This window comes from Apus apus, chromosome 1 (genome assembly GCF_020740795.1).
Source record: "Apus apus isolate bApuApu2 chromosome 1, bApuApu2.pri.cur, whole genome shotgun sequence".
NCBI classification, from domain to species: Eukaryota; Metazoa; Chordata; class Aves; order Apodiformes; family Apodidae; genus Apus; species Apus apus.
This window is the reverse complement of record NC_067282.1, coordinates 128316933-128340179: the sequence shown is the minus strand read 5'-3', so window position 1 is coordinate 128340179 and position 23247 is coordinate 128316933. Positions and strand designations below refer to the sequence as shown.

The window sequence follows — 23247 nt, the reverse complement described above, 5'->3', positions numbered from 1 at the left end:
TACAATACATCTTACTCTTTATTAAGTATCAAATTGTCTCCAACATAAATTACATCCAAATTACATAAGTTTCCAGAAAGTCAGATATATTTTTATGTACAGTATTTGTCGAGTCAGATATACCTTTATCATTTTAACCTATAATGTAAAAAGCAAATCTACATCAGTACCAAGTAAAGCATTAAAAAGGTAACAAATATATAACTTTTTAGAAATGCTTTCAGAACGCTAAAGTTAATGACAACGATTTTATAGTGCAGCAGTCTTGGGTTTTAGCTCTTACACCATCTCTCTGTTCCTGCGGATGGCGCAGCAGAGAACCATGCTGAATATCATGCCGAAAATCTGCAAAGAAAACAAACACATTAGAAGCCAGGGAACCAAAGCAGTCTTCTATCAACATGGGAACAAGCACAGCTGCTGTTCCTAGCCTGGATGCCACAGTAACACTCTTCCGTAGTTTGTCCCTGCTCCTCCATCCCCAAATTTCAGTTCATTCTCACCAATCCCCTCCACCCTCAATACTTCAAAACAGATCAGCTATAAATCCCTCTCTATCTCCTAAGAAATCTTTGATGATCCTGACGTATTTGCATCCACATTGTAGTCTCCTGCAGAGAAGCTGAACAAACACACACAAATTTTCCTACTAGCACTGTTACTGCAGTTCTCTAGTTGAGTCTTAATTGCTAGAAAGAAAAAACAAGGATCCTCAAGAGATAACTAGGATTAAGCAGCAGGCTGGCAACATGATCAGTACATCTTTGCCCTGTGCACACACACACACCTGATACTGCAGTACCACTGCTAAAAATGCTGCAAGGAGGCAGATCCTAACCCAGAGCAGCAGCAGGGAGGTCCAAGACACCCCACCCTCCACGCTGCTTCAAGACCCTGCAGCACACACCCTGATCCTGCCAGTACTTGTCACAAGTGGAATGCACTTGTAGGCTGTCATGCCAGGCACTGTACTTCTGCCGTAAGTACCCTCTGGCCGTACAGCTACCCTCTAAAAACTCTAGAACTCACCATTATTACAGCAATGCCGAGGCCAACTGCTCCAATCACATTCAGTTTTGATTTAAAGACATCATTAATGGCAGCAGGGCATGACTGAAAGGAAACAAGACGGTTCATTAATGTTTCATACATATGAAAGGTTTGTTTCTGCTTGCTAGTTTGAGCACAAGTTTGCTGACTGACACTACTTTTGACCAAGTCTGCTTGCACTAGTGATGAAGACTCATCTTTTGAAAGCTGCTCTGAACTGGCCTTTATTTTCACAGCTTTAAAGAGAGCCAGGGATGTTCCAACACAAGTTGAAGAGTAGATTTAAGCTTCTCCACCAAGTACCTAATCTCTTAACTGCACCTTGGTTACAGCAGGATTTGCTTCTCAGCCATCTGCAATTGATCAGGGTAGATCAAGAACAACAGTAGTTGTACCAGACTTGGCTTGTTAATAATGGCTTCCAGCATTTAAGTTGCTATATTACTCAGCCCTTCTCAAAATAGATTTGAAGCCACTCTTGGTATTTCCAATTACTGTTGCAACTTTGTAGACACCTGATGAACACATGGGGCATGGGAATGGCAGGATTTCTTGAGCTGCATGCACACATGCTAGGCTATGGGTAGATTCATAGAGGTGCCAGTTTGAAGGCCTCAGGATAATGAATTACCATTGCAACTAAAAAAGCATAGTCCTTTATCCACAAAAGACACATGGTAGCAGAGAAAAAGAACAACTTTCTGTTGAAACTGTTGAAAACAACTTGTTTTCTTTGTTCTTTATTCAACTAAGGAAAGCCTGAATCAGGATTAAAGGGATATACCAGCAAGAATGAATCAGTTAAATCAGAGTATCAGTACAGTGCTACTACTTACAGATGCACATACATCAGCCACACCATTACATCCCCTGAGTTTTGCAGCCTGTCCACTGGGGTTTTTTTCCACAGTTGGGACTAGACCATAAAACCATCACAAGATTAAGTAAACAGATAAAGCTAAAACACACATAAAAGCACATGCTGCCTCAGCTACTCCCACACAGTGTAACACATAGCAAACTGTATGGACTCGACTAAAGATACAGTCTAAATACAGACAGAAATGTCTCATGTGGTCAGGTATTTTGAAGGCACAAGCTCATCTGTGGTAAAAGGAAGAGCACAAGTACTGTGAAAAAAATGAAGTTCTTAATTGAATTCCTGCATCATGAGAACCTTATTTTCTATGGGAAAACCCAGAAAGGCTCTCCTGGAGCATGAAGCAAGAACACAAGACAGTTTTAAGAAAAACAGGAAAAGTGGTAATTAAGAGCTATACGAGGTGTCTCGCCTGTATCTGTGGCATACAGGCACCTTGGCAACAGTATTTCAACAGGGGAATCTGATTCAGAGAATTAGCTTCACAATGACGCTCTCCTAAACAATGCATTACACCCCTCTCCCTTCCCTTGCTAGAACTTCAGACCTGCTCCCACCCCATGTTCTACCTCTCCCTAACCAAAAGGGGAGGCAACAGCTCCTGTGCAGCACCAGGAAGGTGCTTTGGTGAGAGGCAGCCATGTGCACAGAGCTCTCCAGTGGTTTTTTTAGGTGAAGTTTTTGCCTTACGTTGTCCATCATGCCAGTGAGTTTAGCAACACAGACTGCACATTTCCTGTCCAAGTTCACATTTCCTCCTGACCCTGCTTGTTCTTTCCACAGTAACAGTACGTTCATTTTCCATCACCAGACTGATGGGTTTCTAAGGAAGCGTGACACAGGACTTTCCCAGAGACCGGGAGGGTTTAGTGATAAATATATTTCTCATTCTACTGATGGGGAAGAGCTGTTGGTGAATTAAATCATGCTTTACCACCACAGAAAAAGTGTCCAACACGCCCTTCTTTGGACAGGTGTCTGTTAACAGCTGGTCAGCAACTCCTGTCAGACCACAGCAGTCTAGCTACAAGGAAACAAACAAAAAAAAAGAGAACCGTGTTAAATAATCCTTATTTTTGCTTTGTATTTGGTAAAAAGGGAGAAATAGATTAAGTTTTATTACAGACTGTATATAAATTTACTTAGAAGTCTGCCTATTTTACCACTATAAACGTAATTTTGAAAAGCCTCTATTACATTAAAGGACAAGAATCTGAAAAGAAGAGCTAGATCTCATTAAGTATACACACATTTTACCAGCTTGCTTCTGAGTTTTTGGAAAACAGTAACTAGTTCTATGCATTTCAGAGGTTCAAAAGAACAAAAAAGCATACTGGATTAACTAATACAATACAAAGATATCTTCTCTGCAAGTTGTTACTAATACTCCCTGAGTTTCTTCTAGTTAGTAAGGTATTAGAGTTGTACAGGGAACTGAATGACACGGAGAGGAGTGTTAACAAGCTGTATTACTGTCTAGTCTAAGTATAACCATGTACTTACAGCTGAGTGAAATGCTTTCAGGGTCTCTCTAGCAGCTGGTTGAGATCTCTTGTCATAGGTTTCCCTGTAGAATTCCTGTAACTCTTCAATAACCTACAAGACAGGAAAGATTTGTTGTTTATTACTGTCTTACCTGAATATTCATTACTGAAAACTTGCATTGAGTAACTATCATAAAAAATTCTGCAACATACAATACCCATCCTTTTGACATGTAGAAATAGAGGGTGGACATCTGGACAGCATTCCTCACCCGGAACAGGTGAGCCCAACTGGTACACTCACTTTAAAAGCCACACCTGAGCAGATAAGATTCAGAGTTTCCCTTCCAAACCTCAGCTTCTAGGTGGAGTGAGCAAACCAAGTCTTTGCCCATTGGTTACACAAAAATATTCCCTCATAATTTCTGCACCCTAGAAGTTGCTATATCCCCATCAGGTAATACAAGTAAGAAAGTAACCCTTATCGCCAAGCACTTTATTTTGAAACAAAACAGAATCCTGACTGCCTGTGAGAGGACAACCCAAATCAGTCATGCCTTAAATACAGAAACACTGAGCAAACAGCTGGCATAGCTCCATCTAGAAATGGTAAAGCTTCACTGCTCGGCCAGGTACTGCCTGGAGAGCATGTCTAGCATGCAACAGCAGCTTGGATTCTGGCTTATGTGCTACAGTCTCATTTTTAAATATTAGAGTTTAATTCCTTTTATTGTTTTGCTAGAATGTGTCTTCTTCCTCTCCCCTCAATTCCCTGGGTAATCAAGATTTGATTAGTACTGGTACAGTTTCTAGTAGACTGCTAACTTTCCATGGGCACAGTCACAGAATCATAGAATGGTTTTGGGTTGGAAGGGACCATTTAAAGATCATCTAGTTCCAACCCCCCTGCATGGGCAGGGGCACCTCCTACTACACCAGATTGCTCAAAGCCCCATCCAACCTGGCCTTGAACACTTTCCATGATGGGGCATCCACAACTTGTCCGGGCAACCTGTTCCAGCATCCCACCACTCTACCAAATTTTAAGAGCAACCTACCTTTTCTTTATTTGCAAATCCCCAGATTGCAGCAGCAATTTCAAGGGCAAAAATAACAAAAAGGAAGAGGAAGAACTAGAGAAAAAAAAAAAGACCACATCATTATTTAAGACAACAGCACTAAAACCCAGCATCACACACATATACTGCAAGTTTGTCCAGTTCCCAGTGTTCAGCCTTCTGGGAACTGTCACTCAATCAGTTTCCAGTGGAAGACCTGAAATGCTGGTAAGACTAGAAAAGAGAATATACTGCACTGGGTCAGCATTTCTTCCAGGAGCATCAGAAAGCCTGGCTGTGTTTTCCAAACCAAAGTCCTCCTTTTTGATCAGCATTAATTAAAACCAATCATCTCTAACTCAGACTTTGAAGTTGCCCAGGTCACTCAAGACACATCACAACAGTTGATGGCAATTTTTTTCTCTGGCTTGTCACTCCTATTGCTTTAGGAGTCATTACTTCATACCTAGCTTGTCAGCAACTCCCAGAGAGCTAATGGTCACTTCTTCATTGTGTACTACGTAAAATAGCAATGAAGTGTCACCTCTATGTTTAATTGACTGGAAGGTCCAACACATCACTATCATTTAAAGGCACTTTAAAGAGATCTTCATAATTACAAAGGGCAAGAGGCATGATGTTGCAAGAAATATATGAAATGAACTTCTTTCATGACACAGTAGAGGACCTGTTCTTTCCCTGCCTGCAGTAGCAGTCTTTTATTAACTAAGTGTTCTGGTTATTTGGATGAGTAGTTCTATAAGTGTACAGATGTGCAAGAACCCAGTAAGCTTCACTAGCTCCTCCAGTCTGAAAACAATGAGGTTGCTCTCCAAAAATTGGCTTGCAAAGCAGTTGTCAACTAGAAGAGTTCATCCTGTGATTATGAACAGTAGAGGCTTGTTGTTTCAAGGATCAAATACCACAGTTCCGGCCTCAAAGACTGAAGATTGCACAGTCTCCAGAGTTCAGGGCAAAGTGTTTAATAAATAGCATTACTTGCATTAACATTTTAGTTCTCTATTTGCACATACTCCCAGTTTTGTTGCTTCAGTGTCTGAATATGTCACTAACTCCTGAAGTAATCTTGTATTCAAATACAACACAGACATTTCAGTTTAGGGCCAGAAATGGAAACTGTATGTCATTAACCTTTTAGGTGTAGGTGCCATGAGTTTAGATGTGGTGGAGGCAAAACAATCAGCATCTGCTGTCCTTTAACTGCACAGTAATATTTTCCTTCCTTTCTCATCATGCTGCTAAAAATGTAAACACTATTCTGAACACTTACCATGCCAAGCATACATTGGGATTCCTGCAATGCACCACAGCATCCCAAGAAACCAACCAGCATCATAAGTGCACCAGCTCCAATTAGGATGTAAACTCCTAGAAAGGAGAAAAAACAGACACATGTAGTTGAGGCCTCAGCAGCATGATATAAAATTAGTTGCTCAGCACATGACATTTGTAGTTCTTCCCAAATTTTAAATTTCTTTATTGATGCATTCCAAGGAAAAAAAAAAAAAAAGGACTGTGCTCAGTTTTCAGAGCAAACACATCTCAACTTGTGGGGAAATTTATTAATGAAAACTTCAACTTGTAACAATTAATGTTTATCACTACTGCAGTTTCACAAGTTTCAGAAAATGAGCAAGATAAAGCCATCCAAATCAAACTGTAAGGCACATTTTCAAGCTTACTCAGAGCCAGAGTAACCAGCTTATCTACAGATTAAGAGTGTGCTGCAGTTAGAGACAGCTGGAACTTGTGATTTTTCAATACCTGACAATTCACAATGCACACTGCCTCTAGGAGAACAGGTATTAAAAGTCATCATAATCGTCTGTCATAAGGCATTAAATGCTTTCCTACCCTGATTTTTCATCAAGAAACACTTATTTATTCCACCAGTCACAGTGGTACAAATCTACATTTCCCCTGCCGAACTTGATAGCATCTCTAACCACAAGAAACTCCACATTTTCTGCTTTTGTGGAGGCAGATACTTCAAACCATATCAAGCCACTCAGCTTGTAGACCATTCTGCCCTGAATTTAGGTAGCAAGTGTTGGAGTGTAGAGGGCAAACACTTCTGGATTAAATGGCTCCATTCATGTCCAATCCTCTCCTAAGCTTGGAAACTGCCAGCTTAAGAATCAGAGCTGCTAGCTGGTGAGAGCAGCAAGGCCTAGCAAGCAACACCCCTCCCAAAGGAGAGCAAGAGAAATATTGTTGGGGTGGTGAAACATGACAGAGTCAGCATAAAGCATGTAGAATTAGCACCACATTTCTATCAATTTAGACAAAACTACAGCCTGGCCATCAGATACCAAATCAATACTATTTAAAGAATGCCATACGTCAGCCAAAATAAACACCTCCTTGATTAAGCATATGTAAGTGATTAAGCCTGACATTTCTTATCAGCAGGAAATTCCAGCACCCATTTTTTTTTGCCCTAAACTAAGTTTTCTGTTTTGAAAAAAAGGGTCCATTAGAACCTCTTATTCCAGTTTATTTTTCATAGTACAGAAAGTTTTTGAGGTAGCTTGCTTTGTTATTGGGTACAAATTGCTAGATTCTTTCAGTTTCCCCATCAGAAACTGTAGTCAGTAACACTTCAAAAACAAAAGTTAAAACAGGAATTCCTACTAAATGTTTTTAAAACTCAGTTTAACCTATAGAGATTTCAAGTAGGTTTTACTGTTTTGCTGCATTCAGCCAGTAGCTTCAGTATCACAAAACGTTTATGTTGTAGGAGGCTGAAGAGCTGTTTTGGACTAACCAAAATAAAGACTTGTTAAATATTCAGCACAATGGCTAAATTTAGATTTCTGCTTCCTTTTCAAGGTCCAGTTAAAAGCTTCTGGAAATCTGCATGGCAGCAGCAAGAACCCAGGTTGCTACCATGCTAGCATATCAAGGGTGCAATACAAACTTCCTTGAAGATAAGTAGTTTGCATGCCTGTGGCCTCTTTGGAGATGTTGCACAAGCATTTCAGTATTCCCAGCTATAGCCTCTAACAAGCCTAATGCATCATTCCTAACAGTACACCCTGTAGGCACAGGCTACCCTGGTACTGTAAGGCTACAACATAAGTTGCACCTACCAGCATGCCTTACAGGGTCTTTACTGACCCTTTAGACACCAGTTTGAATGTTGTGACAGACAGTAGCTCAGCAGAAGAGCCACCTTCCTTGACAAAAGAATCACAGAATCATCCTGTTTGGAAAAGACCTTGAAGGTCATCAAGTCCAACTGTAACCTAAATCCACCAACCATAACCTAATCTACCCGTTCAGTGCTTAAATCATGTCCCTAAGCACCACATCTATATTGCTTTTAAACACTTCCAGGGATGGTGGCTCCCACCACCTTCCTTGGGCAGCCTGTTCCCATGTCCAACCACTCTTTTGGTAAAGAAATTCTAATATCCAGTCTAAACCTCCCCTGGTGCTGCTTCAGGCCATTTCCTCTGGTCCTGTCATTATTCACTCAAGAGAAGAGGCCAACTCCCACCTCCCTACAGCCTCCTTTCAGGTAGTTGTAGAGAGCAATGAGGTCTCTCCTCAGCCTCCTCTTCTTCAAACTAAGAGAAAACTAAGGAAAGACTAACCTAACCACACTGTGGGCAGCTAACCAGTGATGCCATGCAGGACATGGCAATCCAGATGCTACAGAGATATGAAATAAATATGTATAAGGATTGTCCAAATCAAAGATGATGTCTATATAAGAAAGGTACACATTTGCTTTGTTTGTAATTGCTGGAGGTCTTGAAACTCAGCTGTTTCAGAAAGGATTTGAGCACCAACAGGTGACAACCTAAGAAGCATGCATTCTTCTGCCCAAGCCTAAGTGACTGTAGAGACCAAAATCTTACAGTTACGATAAAACATTATTCCATGAGGGCATTATAATAGCAAACCAAAACCACATGTGTTTATCCCCGAACTGGTCATCAAGCTGACTGAGGCTTTGCCTGTGGAAAGCCTTGACTCAAGTCCTGTAAGACCACAAAATATTGATGAGGAACTCCCACCTGGCCTAACTAAAGCTGTATTGATCTGGTTTTGCCTCTAACAGTTGCTCATATAGACCAAAATATTAGTGCATCCCTTCCATTATGTTAAGTACAAATTAGCATACATACGGCTGTAAGTGTTAGAAGATAGTACATATGCTCCTCAAAAGAGAGGCAACCTGCTTAGGTTGGTCACCTTTTTTTTGGAAAATATAGTTATTGACACTATGACTACTCATTCAGTTTAGAGTAAAGCTCTGCTGACTCATTATAAAGAAGCACCAGAAAGAAACATCTTCTGTGTCCCCTCCTGGGATTACAAAATGCTTACCTGAAGAAGAATTACAGGGTCTAAGTTGGGAAAAACATGAGGTGACATACAATGCATAAAGAGCCAAGAAACTACTAGTGTGACAATGCTGCTGCCTGCACAGAAGCTCAAAACAGAGGCTGGACCCCTGCACCAGCCTGGGGAAGCTGCTCTCTGCCCCACCAAGGCTGTTCAGGGCTGTTTTGTCTGTAGCCTTCAAGGAAGACAAAGGTTTCTAAGCAGTCTGGAAATCAAGGTGCACAAGTGTGATCTATCACCCTAAGCCACCTCCTAGCTTACCTGTGTAAAACGTTGTGTTGTTGGATTCCAGTTCAAAGATGCTTTTGGTCTGCGAATCAAACCGAAGCCATAGTCCAATTGCAAGAACTGCTGTCCCTGCAAGCTGCAAGAACAAGACAGACCTGTTAAATAATACCAATTAATACATTCACTCTTGCATTTGGAACAACATCAGAAGCAAACACAGGATACAGCTCTTATTTAAAGAGCTGGTGGCAAAGCACTGGCATGAAAGGATGGGAATACTGAAACACGAACGAACTTAGTTCCTGACGTGAGGCATCTCGTTGACAGATGCGTTTACATTTTAAACTACAATGCCACATGAGAACAATGCCATTCTTGTTCTTTACTGAAAATACCCAAGGTTTACCAGCGTGCCAATTGTCAGTATTTCCACTGCCCCCTCCACCCATTGTTTTATTCTGGGTGACTAATGACACCGCATGGCTTAGTGATCTTAAACCTTCACACTGAGATACAAGTGTAATGCAAGATCAAGAACCTCCCAAGGCCAGCATATTGAACAGACTGGTAAGAATTCAGTGTATCACAGCAGAGAAATTAGAGAGTGCTCTTTCTTGCAAAACAGAATGAAAACAATCCAGCAAGTTACTGCACTGACAGGAAGCAGAAAACACAGGCTGCTGAAATACCAGCATTGCTGTGTGATGATCTGGAACAATGCAATCAAGTTTCAGGTATTTTTCATTTTGTTTTATAATCATCTCTACCTGTGTGCCCCCAGATTCCTCTTAACATCGGTGCCTGTGTTTGTGCCAAGTCATGGTACACAAATTTGTTTCTGGACTAAACATCTGGCAGAAGGCATCAGAGAAGTGTTGAAAGAAAGAGGGAACTGCAGTCTGGTCAGGCAAACACTAACAATTTGCTTTGAACACACTGAATCCTTGCCGAATTAAAAAGAAAAACTTTGGGTCATCTTGCATGCAAGAAAAATAAACCAGAACAAACTAGAAAGCTAGAGAGTGTGCTTCTCAGCTCTTCCTTCTCTCCTTTGAAGACCACCTAAGAAAAACTCTGCAAAAGTGATATGAGGACAAAAACACCACACATTGCAGCAGACATAAATTCAAATTTAAGAGTGAATGATAAGCTTAGAAATTCTTAGAGCTATGGCTAGGCAAAGAATACATAAAACGACCAACCAAACAAAACCTTATCTCATAAGAAGTTGCTTCTATACGGGAAAAACGTTCTTGATTTACCTCCAAAAAACTGGGAATGTCAATTTGCAGTGTGAATATGGAAGGCACTCCCACAGAAAGCACCTGTGGGTATGCCCCTTCCACATCAAGCACAACTGCCTCAGTCCCACACTTTCCCCATAGGAAGCCCAAAAGCCCTTTCTCCCTGCTATGGGAGTGTTTGCACTCAAAGGCAGGTACAGGTTGGATGCCCATGGCCTCCTACGCTTGCTCTTCTAAGCAAAAAAACAAAAAACAACACAACAGAAAAAGCCACCAGCAAAGCAGGGAGAGCTTTGAAGATTCACAAAAGATGTAAGGATAAGTGAGGGTTTAAGGAAAGGTACATCCCTTGTAGCTTCTCAGCAAAAAGCATCCCAAGTGCTGAATGGTTCAGGTATCAGTGAAGAAAAGCAACAGGCCAGCTGTGCCAGAAAAACCAGCATTTCTTGTATGATAGGCACCTGACTCCCAAGCCTGTCTCAAAGAGGAGCTGCAGGGTTTTAGCTGGGAAAAAGATGAAGTGATAGGTAATGCATAAGGAGCCAAACCCAAGCTGAGGTTTCCAGACGCATGCAGAAAGTGCTGTGCTGGTGTCCCAGGCACGCAGAAGGCTTACTCACAAAGCATGCAGCCAGGACAAAGCCTGCACATACCTACTGCCTTCCTTGTTAGGGCTACGCTGACAAAGTGATGCCAAAGCACCTTGGTAGTACACTGTGTCACAACAGTGTTATTTCAATGTATTGCTCTGCAGCAGCACCCCAGGCAAAGGGAGGGGTGCAAGAAGGGGACTGGGAGAAAGAAGGGTTACTGCTCTACCTCTGCTCACTGCTACAACATCACTTAAAAGCTTTCGCAATCTCCTTTCACTTCAGTTCAAACGCCCGGAGAACTGAGCAATGGAAAAATTTCACACACTGCTTCTAGCCTACAGCTAAGTCACCCAATATTTAATAATACTCTGTTTGAAACTTACTTTCCTGGTTCATCAGTCTTTGGCTTTTATAGGCATCCAGATCTGGAGCATAAGAAGAAACCTACGGCCTCTGCTTGTTTTGCAAGGCCGTGAGCCCCAGCACACTCAGCTGTCCAAACCCACCAGTGTTTGCGGTCTGACAAGCCTCAGTGCTCATGTTGAGAGCTCAGGGCAGGGCTAGGAACAGAGCAGGGCAAAGGTCTGGAGAACTAAAACCAGAACCGATCCCCCAGCAGACTTTTAAGGCCAGAGTATTCAAACTGTGAAAACACTCCAAGCCATATTATAACCATGTGGGTAATCTTACAAGTCCAAGCAAGGCTCAGTTAATGATTTTGTCATGAAACAATCTGATTGGTTAACATTAGGCAGAGCTCCTTTTTAAAAAAAAACAAACAAAGAACAGCAACACAAAACCAGGCTCAACTCTGGGTGGTGCAGGGGGAAGCATTAAGTGCCTCCTTGGGGAAACAGTCACCCTGTGGAAAAGTTACCATCACAAGGGGTCAAGAGACTCATGGGACCACAGAACACAGACTACTTGATGCTAGTGAACTGCTCCATATTGCTAAATAAACTGCAGGATTAAATAACGTGCTAATTCTCTGCATGGTGGACTAGAAAAGAACACAGCTCCTTTTTGCAAGAAAAAGTGACTTTTTGTTTAAGGAAAGCAAACTTGTGTTCTCAGTTTGTGCACTTCCTACCCACAATGACCACTAAACTGAAAAAAAAAAGACGGAACAGTTTTAAAGCAGAAGGCAAGAAAGTAATTTGAAACTTCAAGTTCTCATTAAAACTATGATGGAGCAGAGCACCAACACTGGACTTGGAGGAAAAGGCAAGCACAGCCCCACAGGCACCCACGGTGCTTGGCAGAGGTTCAGACCACTCAGACCAACCTGGCACACTGGAGGCTACTCCCCAGTGCTATGCCAGTAGGTTTTGGCAGCTGTGTTGTGGTGGTTTTGGTAGCTGTGTTCTTCCTCCCTGGGAAAGGGGTACAAGCCTCTCCACCCAGGCTGTGTGGAAGCAGATCCCCTGATGCACTGGTTGTTGGGTTTTTAGTCCAAGTGTTTTCCCAACTTAACAGACCCGTTCTGTTATAGGAGTTGAGTAATACAGGATATTTCTAAGTACATCTGTCCTGTGATGAAATAGAAATTTAACAGAGAAAAAAACCCTAGCTGTCTGTTTTCCTGAAGCTAATCACTTTGTGTGTGCAAAGATCTACTGAACTAAGAAAACAGCAGGTTTGCATGCTTATGAAATATGTAAGAAATGTGATCCTGTAGTAATAAATATAGGGAAGGGAACTCAGATGACACTTGTGGTTCTTTTAACTAATCCTCAGAAACTAGGAAGTTGCAGGGATACTACTGACTCACTGTATCAGAAAAGTCTGTGGCAGTGGTTCTCCAGTAACAGCATGGCCTGGCACAAATAGGTTGCTGTCATCCCTGCTCAGACTAGTAAGCTTCCTTGTTTTTTCCCTAACCACTACTAAGCCAGCTCACTTCTGCTTGACTTGCCTCTATCCTACAGTTGCAGTGAACATAAACTAAGAAAAGTTTAGAATTCCTGGTCATTTCTCCTCTTAATCCTATGGAGGCTTCTTGTCTTTTTAATTTTATGTTTTTTGCATCACATGCAAACATGTCTTCATTGTCTCAAAGGCTCTACTCCTGCATATATCTTTCTGCCTGTTGCAATGGAAAAACAGTTTTGGTGGGGTTTTTTTGGCTTCCTTCCTTCCTTGTGTAGCCCTGCACTTTCTCAAGTTAGTGAAGGACTTCCTTCCTCCCACCCATCCACCCTTTGAAAAGCACCTTCTCCAAACTCAGCCCTTCCCATTGCTCCAGTCTTCCCATTGCAAACTACACGGTTTGGCCTCTGAGCATTAATACAGTGACACACTCTTAGATATCTTTGACACCCTGCTTCCTTTTAACCTTCAGTGTGGCAAGAGATAAGTGACAAAGGATCTGCACCACTGCAGAGGGCAGTTGCTGTATACTTGAGATGAGAAACAACCCAACTCTCCTGGAGGCAGATGCCATACAGAACACTCTGCCTTTCTCCCTTCACAGTACTTGGCTCACTTCAGCATCAACTTGAAGCATTCCATGCTGGGGCATGCTATCAAGCAATTTTCACTTTATCAACCAGGGTTTCACAGATATTGTGTCCTAGCAGAAAACTTGCACAAGGAATTGTTATACTTGATACTGGTGTAAACATACATTAAGAGCTTCAGCATTTCACTTCAGGTTTTCAAACTAAAAATTCCCAATTTTTAACACGTCCCCATGATACAGCAGTGTATGACACGACTTTGGGAAGCTGGAAAGTTTATTTCAGGTTTAACAACTATTTTGCAAGGACCACTTTCTGCAGTCCCTTCTGGCCTTGCCACCTTGATCCATCTCAAAAAAGGACAATCAGGCAAGCACCCCACTTGCTGCAGACACCTTACAGCATCTTACCTTTCCACTGACAGAACAGCCTTCCTAAGAGGCTCAAGGAAGCAGTTATCAAGTCCTTAGCGCTAGCAGATCAAGCTTTGGGAGGGTGACACTCCCACCCCAGGCATCTGCTAGGTTGATACCAGTCCTTCCTCCACTTCGACAGCATGAAGGCAGGGACAGAGAAGGAATGAAACACTACAAGAACTCCTGATATATGGATCAAAGCCTACAAAAAAGCGTCTTTTTTTACAGGAAAGAACAGGCTCTGCTAAGTTAGCACATTCAGGCCAAGCTTGCATGCAACATCCATCAGGTTTGTGACATTTACCTCTGGTAGAAGTCAAATCAGGATATGAAAATACAGCAGTCAGTAAAAATTAAAGGCTAGTTTCAGTGTTGTTAGCTCAGCACTGCATCTAACAAATTCCCGTTTATTAATTTATCTTTTCTTCTAGAAGTAAAAAGGTATGTCAGGTTCTTCATGACACTTCTGTATGTAGGTTTTGCAGAGTGCCAGAAGCACAACAAAAGACCCACTATCTTTCCTTTGCCTCATAAACAGGCAAAAAACTTTTAGCTAAAAAATCTGACTCAGATCTTCCTCTGCATAAGACAAACAACTTTTTCCTCACTGTGCAAGACAGTGGATTAACACACCAGGACCAGATACAAGAGATTTGGGGCTGTTCAGCCTGGAGAAGAGAAGGCTCCGGGGAGACCTCATAGCAGCCTTCCAGTACCTGGAAGGGGGCCTACAGGAAAGCTGGGGAGGTACTTTTTACAAGGGCTTGTAGTGAGAGGACAAAGGGTAATGGATTAAAAATGGAAGAGGGAAGATTTAGGTTAGACATCAGGAGGAAATTCTTTACTGTGAGGGTGGTGAGACACTACAACAGGTTGCCCAGGGAAGTTCTGGATGCCCAGTCCCTGGAAGCATTTACAGACAGGCTGGATGGGGCCTTGAGCAACCTGGTCTAGTGGGAGGTGCCCCTGTCCATGTAGTAGGGTTGTAACTAGAGGTCTTTAAGGTCCTTTCCAACCAAAACCATTCTGCAGTTCCTATGAATCTACAGTGTTGCAAAGCACATAGGCAAACAAATTCACAGCATCACTAGCAGTAATGAACTGGGTTTCTATTCTGTTACTTGCTGGTACTCTATAAACACTAAGCACAGATGAGGCTCAACATCACTCTAAACCCTTCATTACAGGATTAGTGTTATCCACAACAGCAAGGTTTTCAAACTTCTGGAAAAAAGCTTTCCCAACAGATGTGCAGTGAGTACTACCAGTTACATAAGAAACTGCAGCTATTTCTAAACTCCTTTAAAAAAACCTCAACAGAACAGTAGATTGAAAAGGAAGTATTTTCTTTCTGCTTAAGCTAGTTTCAAGAATGTTGTGGGCTAAGTTAATGTCACAGCATTTATTGCAATAAAATGGGGCTCCAGTACAGTAGGAGCAACATTACAGAATTCCTGAACCACTGCCAAAACTAGTGCCCATTTCATACAAGTTCCTATTCAGAAGCCAGTCTACTAAATTTGCAATTTAAATTGCAAATAGGAGGTAGGGTTAACAGAACTTCAAGTACAGGTAGCTTCACACCAAGTTTCTCAAGGCAACACCCCCCCACTCCATTACTGACTTGACAGCACTCACCAGAGTTAAAGTACATTGAGCTGAGCCCAAGCAGTAATTGATTCATACTCTGCAGTAGGCAACTAAATCGATTACAGAAAGCAAAAGGAACTAATTCCCACTCCTTTTGTGTGTGTGTGCATACATGTGTACAAACAGACACATGCATATTTCCTTGCCCACCCTGCCAGTCCTCTTTGCCACAAGAGCAGGGAAGACCTCCTGGAGAAGTGGGAGCACTGAATTGCAGCATGAGCAGATGAGATTATGGCTCAGAACAAAGTTACAGGTATCTCCAGGTGACAGAAAGACAAGAACCCTGCAGGCCTAATCGTACATTAGCAGGCAATCCCATGGACAAATGCATTTATCTATATAACACAAAATTCTCTGAAGAGTGGAGAGCCTGGACAAGACAGTTGCCTTTACAGTGTAAAGGAACATGAAAATAATTGCTCAAAGATTCAGCGTGAACTCTGACCATATGCTACAGCACTTCTTTGCCTAGAATACATTAAATTATAAATATCAGCAGATGTCTTTGTATTTCACAAAATTCACAGGGGAAAAACTGGTGTTAAGTTTACTGATGCAAGCTCTTGCTTTATGGAGCAGAAGAAAAGCCAGTGGGAGAACAGGCAGGCACATGCTCCATGTGCATGGCTATGCCAGGCACTTGCCCCACGTGCACCAAGCTGCTCAGAGCAGCTGACAGTTTGAATATGAAAAGTCTTGGTCACCAGAGCCAACAAGCCTGACCAAACCCAGTGAGCTAAGGGAGCTCAGCTAGAGGTAGTCACTGATTACACAACTCAAGATAGTCAAGCATGTGCACACACCAAGGTTGTCCAAAAACAGCTTTGGTAAGAATGATTAGGTTTAAGGCAAATAATATCATGTTTCCGTTGACCTCTTGCCAAGCTTGAGTTGGCTTAGCAGAAAAATCTTTGTTACTTCTGTATCAGCCTCTACACCTCCCTCACTGACCCCAGATCAAACCTCCAACTTGCAAAGACAGAAACTGCTGCAGCTTTCATGACAGACCACACCAAAGATGCCAGGGCCAGTTAATACTGACACAAAAGAGATGTAGGCAAACCCATGTAGGTACAGCAGCCCTACTGAAGGACAATAGCAGTGAGGAACCTGGCGACAGCGACGTGAACTAGGCGAGACAGGACCACTTACTCATAAACATAAGAGTAAAAACCATTCCCTGCAAGTTAGACAGATGTAAGCAATGGCTCAAAGAGACTTTAGAGGCAAGACAAACATTTCTAGCAACCACCCAGAAGTTCCCAGACCTGCCATTCAGGCCACAAGTATGTTTTAACCAAAGCTCTGAAGTCCCAAAAGTGTTGGAGGACATCATGCTAGTGAGATATATGCCTGGTCTGGCCTTATAAAGTGGAGAAAAGCTATCAGACCAGTTACCCTCAATCTAGCACAGCAGCCTACAAGAGGGCTTCTCAGGAAGAGTATCAGAACAGGGCAAGTGGTAGCATTTCCCAGGACTAACCTCCCACTTTAGATGTTAAGCACTTACAGGCTGTGCGCTGATGGTACCTTTCGTTAGTTAACCCCTGAACTGCACATGCCACAGTACTGCTGGGGAAAGCATCACCACGGTGCTCATGGCCACAACTTCTTCCAAAACTTCATCTTCTCAGACTTTACACCTCTCACTTCTTGCTCACTGACTTTCAATACAGTCAAGTCCAAATCAGCCAGTTGTGATTCTACAGACCTTTAGTATGCTTCCTTCACCTGTTTCCAGGCTGAAGAACCCCAATTCCCACAGCAGTTGCTGACAGCAGAAACCCCCCTTTTCCTTTGGCAAATATTACTAAGCTCCACTATGCTCCTCTCAAGGTAGGCAGGAGGCCAGAGTAGCCCACAGCATAGCAAGACCCCCACATTCCATGGATTTATGGATCTTTCCACTTCTCTAGGTCTTTCACTTCTGAAGCTGTTTATCAGCTGCTGACCACACACCTGATGCCTTCATGAAGCTACTACAGACCCTCTTCTCTCAAGATTTCATCCCTCTGGCAGCAGATGCCCATGAGCCAACAAGTTTGTAACTCCAGGCTGCTTCCTGCTCTTGCCTCCCACACAATATTCGACGTCTACCTCTGGCAAGCGTCACACTCTGCTTTGTCACATAGCCTGCTATGTCAGCATACACTCATCTTCATTGCTCTGAATAGTGCATGCTACTCAAGCACCAAAGTGTCACCTCACATGCTTTTCCAGATTAGGTGGGACTGGATTGACCACCACAAGGTTTGTTCCTGCATGCCAGCTCTGCTGGTTCTCTCCACTGCAAGAGAGCTCCACCTCGTCTCAGCACTGCCTCCACTCAGTCAGCAATTTCATCCCTGCCAGGATCTTACTGCTTAGTTTCCCTAAGAGCCTCGAGATTTCCAGGAGACATTGAACAAGTGAACTAACACTAACCAGCACACTCTCTCTGTCTCCAAGACCCAGGCTTCTGAAGGCTTCAAAGTGAACAGCTTCATGAAGTCTGACTTCCCTTTACAGTAGCCATTCTCTCTTCCCCAATTTCACACCTCCATGTGTACATCAACTCACTATTTTTAAAGGATATTCTCCTCTGCCTATTCCAGAAGCTCCATGTGTACAAGTCTACATAACCTAGAATAACATAAACCAAAAAAGCCAGCCTCAAATTCACCACATTCCAGTCCTCTGGCACAGAGGCAGGTGGTGAACAGGAGGTTTTACCTAATCACAATGCATTGGAATTCTGAAGTAATTGTTGTGTGACCCTGGTAAATTATTAATCAGCATTTGCTGTTGTTCACCACCTTTTCATCAACAGGTCAATTCAAGCCTAGGAGGGATTCAGAGTCACAATGAGTAGTGGCACAGAACCACTCCAAGCACTCCCAGCAAGAGAAAGTCCCATGGAACATTATGTTTAACACTCTTACACTGTCATTAAGGACACCCTGGGAAGCTTGCTGGTCCTAACATGTCTGAAGAAGGATGTGTTAGGTGGGTTGGGTGGGAAATTATAACTAAAGCTTTCTTTCACCAGTTTTGTATTTTTGTATTTGACCTGCCAGCATTTATGAACCTTCATCTCCTTCCTTTGGACACAGCTTCAACTTTTTGAGTTTCCCAGGCTTTGTTTTTATAGCCTCTATACCCAGCTGTTTTGCTCTTCCTGCTTCCTCTTGCTCTCACTTGAGTCTGTGACAGAGGCAAATACATGGCACCTAACACCCAACCTACAAATACCTGTAGGTTTGCTGCAGCCCACTTAAATTCCTCACCTATCCTTCTGAGACAATTTATTTTAAAAAGCAGAGTACTCTAAACTTGATCACAGCTTCACGGAACCTTTTAGCTTCTCTTGCTCCAGGAGGAAGACATCCTTTCCACCATTCCTGAGTAGCACTTGGGCAATAGGACCCCACACCCATGGATTACTCAAAAGCAAGAAAACGCTTGTTCCTCTGGGGTAAGTTGCTAAGGCCAGAAGCCAGTCGCTGATCGTGCCTGAAAGTTTTAAGATCAGAATTGCACTCGGGCACAACATTTTTGCTCAATTTACTTCCATTACTTAATGGGCTTTTCACATCTCTGTTCATAAGAAATATTAAAGCCTTCTTTCTTATTAGGGTTGTTCCTGTCTTTTAGTGCTGCCTGCTCCAAGATACTTTCTCTTTACACTGTTCATTGAGGCATGATAGCCTAAAATAGCCCAAGAGATTTCAACTTTATTCCACTCATAGAAGGCATGACGGTTCACTAACACCATACTTGAAACTCCCCATTGACAGTTTTGGTAGGTCACAGAAAGACACAGAGAGCCCTGTGAGTCAAGGGCTACTCCTGCTGATCCACAAATACATCCCTGTCTAAACCCAGCTGCTTGCATTTACTGCCCCTTGGGGCTTCCAGCCACTTGTCAGGACACCTCAAAACGAAGAAGAAGCATTCACCTCCCTTTAACTCTTCTTTCCCCACATCCTAGCTGGGTTTAAGCTAGCACAGCTGTCTCCTGGGAAAGCCACTCAGAGCTGCATCCTTGTGGCTCCTCCAGGCAGCAGCCCCACTTGGGGCAGCAGCTCCAGCCTATACATGGTACAGCCCTCTTCCCCACTACCACTCCTCTACCCTGTTGACAGGTCAAGCCCACATCCATGCTTGCTGTGCACACAAAGGTAGAAGTAAAGCTTCTGAGCTTTATTACCATGAAACCTCCAAGCAGCAGATGCTTCCTGAGCTACACAGACACTCTCTATTCTCAAGCCTGGGCCCTGGACAGCAAAATGGTGACACTCACCAGAACGTCTCTGAGGCAAACTCTTTGCCACAACAAACATTTTTGCACTATGAAAAAGCTTGTAGCTTTTAAAAAGTAAGTAACAAAGCAAACCATGAATACTTTGTTCCAACACAACGTTTAACACTTCACTGACCCAGAGATTTCAGCCAGTGCATTGTTAGACTTTTTCTTCTTACCACCTGCAACGCCCCCAAATATCATCTCTTCTCCTCACCCTCTTGGCGAGGCTCAGGTGGCAACATATGCTTCCCTGTGCCCTTATGAAGTTTCTCTGCACAAGTTCCCTCAATTGCACCACAGTTCTATTTTCTTAGTTTGCCTAAACCCATTTTTAAGTTGACAGATAACAAGGCCTGTTTGCACTGCATCATCCTGTCATCCCATGCCCAACACTGTAGCTGACTCCAGAAGCAGTTCCTTTGCACAGCTCTGGCTTCATTTCTCCACATCAGAGCGAAATGGAGTCACACACACATTTCTCCACTGTAGCAGATAGCAAAGTGGTTTGTTTTTTTTAGCCTCACACTTCACACCTGTCCATAAGGCACACAGGCAGTTGTACTATGTTCCCCTGTGTACTGTTCTGTAAAGCAGATGATGCTGAATGCAGAAGTCCATGCCCTGAGTCCTTGAGAAGAGCTGTAGCCCCTCACTCACTTAAGCCATGCTTTCTCATGCTGCCTGGGAAGCAAGAGATAGCTGTGCCAGAAAGTGCAGCGGAGACACGACTTCCACTTGTTGATGGTGTGCTCCAACTGATTAAGCTACTTTAGGGTCTTCTTTACAAGATACTGCCCAGAAGATCTGAGGCAGAAGCTACAGTTTTAGCAGAGGCTCCCACCAAGATAAGCTCCCGCTCACAACGAACCCAACCACAAGCGCTGACTTGCGAGGAACCGGCTTCACCACCCCGCGTTTACGGTCTTCGCACCGGAAAATCGACCGAGAAGGGCCACCAGCAAGCGCTGGGGACAAAAAGCTGCCTTCCTTCACGCCTTAACGCGCAGGACCCACAGTCTGCCTTACGCTAACCGCGCTCCTACCAGGGAAAATATTACATAGCTATATATATAAAGAAGATAAAGAGGCGGACCTGTTGCGCCTCTTACTGAGGCGCTTCCCGCCGAGCGCCCCGCACGGGGCAGACTTTGTGCCTCCACAGGGAAGCGGGGACAGGCCGGGGAGACGCCCGCCCCGGCGGGGCAGCTCCGGGCCCCGCGGGTGAAGGAAGAGGCGCCCGCCTGGGGCCGCCCCCGCGGGGCTGGAGCGCCAGGGCCCCGCCCGGCCCCACGGAGAGGGAGAGAGGGAGAGAGGGAGAGAGGGAGAGAGGGAGAGAGGGAGAGAGGGAGAGAGGGAGAGAGGGAGAGAGGGAGAGAGGGAGAGAGGGAGAGAGGGAGAGAGGGAGAGAGGGAGAGAGGGAGAGAGGGAGAGAGGGAGAGAGGGAGAGAGGGAGAGAGGGAGAGAGGGAGAGAGGGAGAGAGGGAGAGAGGCGCGGGGATGCCACCACCCCGCCCGGTTACAGGTAGGGCGGCCCTCCCGAGAGGCTGGGGAAGAACCCCGAAGTGTGAGGCAGGGCGGAGGAACAGGGCCAGGGACCCACTCCGCTCCTCCTCGGGGGAGGGGGAAGTCTGTGGAAAACCAAGTAAGAAAGCCGGCAAAAACAAACCAAAACAAAAAATAACCACCCAACAAATAAAACCCGAATGAAAGCATCGCTCTCGACGCTCTGCCTTTCTCCGCACCCTCCCCGCGGGCTCCCTCCCGGGCAGCACCGTCGGGGAGCGCCAAGGAAGGAGCGAAGCGGGGAAGGACCAGCCCCACCGCGCCCTGCTCGCCGCAGCGGGAGCTCTCCCAGCGCCAAGCGCGCGTCCCTCACCCAGAAAATGAAGTTGAAGCCGAAGAGCAGGTACTTGATGCACTTGGTGCCTCCTTTGACGGGCATGGCGGCGGTGGCGGGCGGGCGGTCAGCAGGACGGACGACGGCAGGGAGAACACCTCCGCCCAGCACCACTCCTTAAATCTGGCTCTCCGCGGGTCTCTCTGCCGCCTTCCCCCTCCCCGCGGCTGCCCGGCCCAGCGCCCGGCCCCCTCCCGCCCCCGACCGCGCCCCGAGCCGCCCGCACGCCCGGCGCGCTGCTCCCGCCCCGCACCTGCCGCCCGCCCCGCCCCGTCCCGCCCCGCCCCGCCGCGGGAGCGGCCCCTCGGGAAGCCCGGGGAGCTCGGGGGGATTTTCCACCCGAGGCGCGTCCGGGAGAAGTCATTCCCTGCTCTGACAGTGTCGTGTGCGAGGCGCCGGGTTGCAGCTGCGGGGGCCCGTGCTCTGCCCGCTCTTGCGTAGGTTTAGTTTAACTGAAGTGCATCCGTCTAGCTGAAGCGGGTGTTTGGCCGTGCGAGGTAGACCTACGGCGTAGTTTAACTGCTTTAATCTTTAGGATGTGCCTGTACAAAGTCGGAAGCATGCAATTAAGAAAGCTCAGGTGGGATAGGTTTCAGCCCGCCACAGTACCTGGTTAAGCACATGCCCTTAGGGTCAACCCAGTTGTGAGACAGAACATGTTACATTTCAGCGAAGAATTTCCCTTTGACTTTGTTGGGAAGTTCAGCACTCAGCTTCTGAGTCTGTTGCTCCGGAATGAAAACTGGGAGCTAGGACCTTAATTCATCTGTGACTAGAAATTGAGTGGTTATCGAGAGTCAACTCTCCCCCCTCCCCTCCCCCCCAGAGCAGAACAGAAGGAACAGAAAAGATTTACTGAAATGTAAATAAAAACATGTTTGAGTTACTGTTGCCAAAATAAATGATAAGATAGAGCACATTCCACAGCCACTACAGTGGAGGAGATGTTGGGTCAGACAGCTGTATCCCAGAGCAGGTTGCAAAACATTAAAAAGGCAGGCAGAAAATAAAGAGCTAGAAAAAAAAAATGAAACATGGCTGTGAGTGCACAACTGTACCCGGCCTGAGAGGCCTCTGCTGCTGTACCACGGATAGAAGAGGAAAAGGAGGGTCTGGGAATCTTGGCTGGCTTCTGTGCTGCTGTTTGTGCCTGGGCTGTAGCTCAGCATTGAAGTGGCCTGATGGTCAGAGTGGCAGAAGCAGAAGAGTGGGGAGCTGCAGTGTGTTAAATGGTGCCACTGGGAATTTGCTGCTGCTGCTGGTTTGGGTTCTCTAACTGGGCTGTTAGTAGATTAGCTTGAGTCCAGAGAGGAGGGTGAACTGTGCTTAGCTTGAAACAAACTCCGCCTCGAGCATTTTGGTTTGTTTTATAAGTCAGTGAAGGGAACCATAGGGATGGAGGCTGGTCACAGCAATATAGATCAAGCAAGGCTGTAGTGAAAACTGAACTCTTGTGGTATCTGCAAACCGAGCAAGTGAAAGTGCTATGCCTCACTCTTGAGCTGGGACGGATTTTCTGCCTGGGTTTTGGGGATTTTTGTGTAACTGCCATTAAGAATTTATGCCTGTTTGTTAATACCAGTAATATAGCTTTCCTTAACTTTCTGAAGCTAAGGATAAAAG

At 44.6% G+C, this 23247-nt stretch overlaps 1 protein-coding gene across 1 annotated transcript; it reads right to left on the bottom strand.

The window, feature by feature from the left end:
- On the bottom strand, positions 1 to 21796 carry CD9 (CD9 molecule). The gene is made up of 8 exons (XM_051644219.1): positions 21604 to 21796; positions 9111 to 9213; positions 5764 to 5861; positions 4473 to 4547; positions 3434 to 3526; positions 2865 to 2954; positions 1030 to 1113; positions 1 to 345 (listed from the first exon to the last, which is right to left on the bottom strand). Exons 1-8 carry the CDS (start codon positions 21667 to 21669, stop codon positions 280 to 282), a joined length of 675 nt encoding a protein of 224 aa, XP_051500179.1. The 5' UTR covers positions 21670 to 21796; the 3' UTR covers positions 1 to 279.
- Positions 21797 to 23247: the final 1451 nt, after the last annotated feature.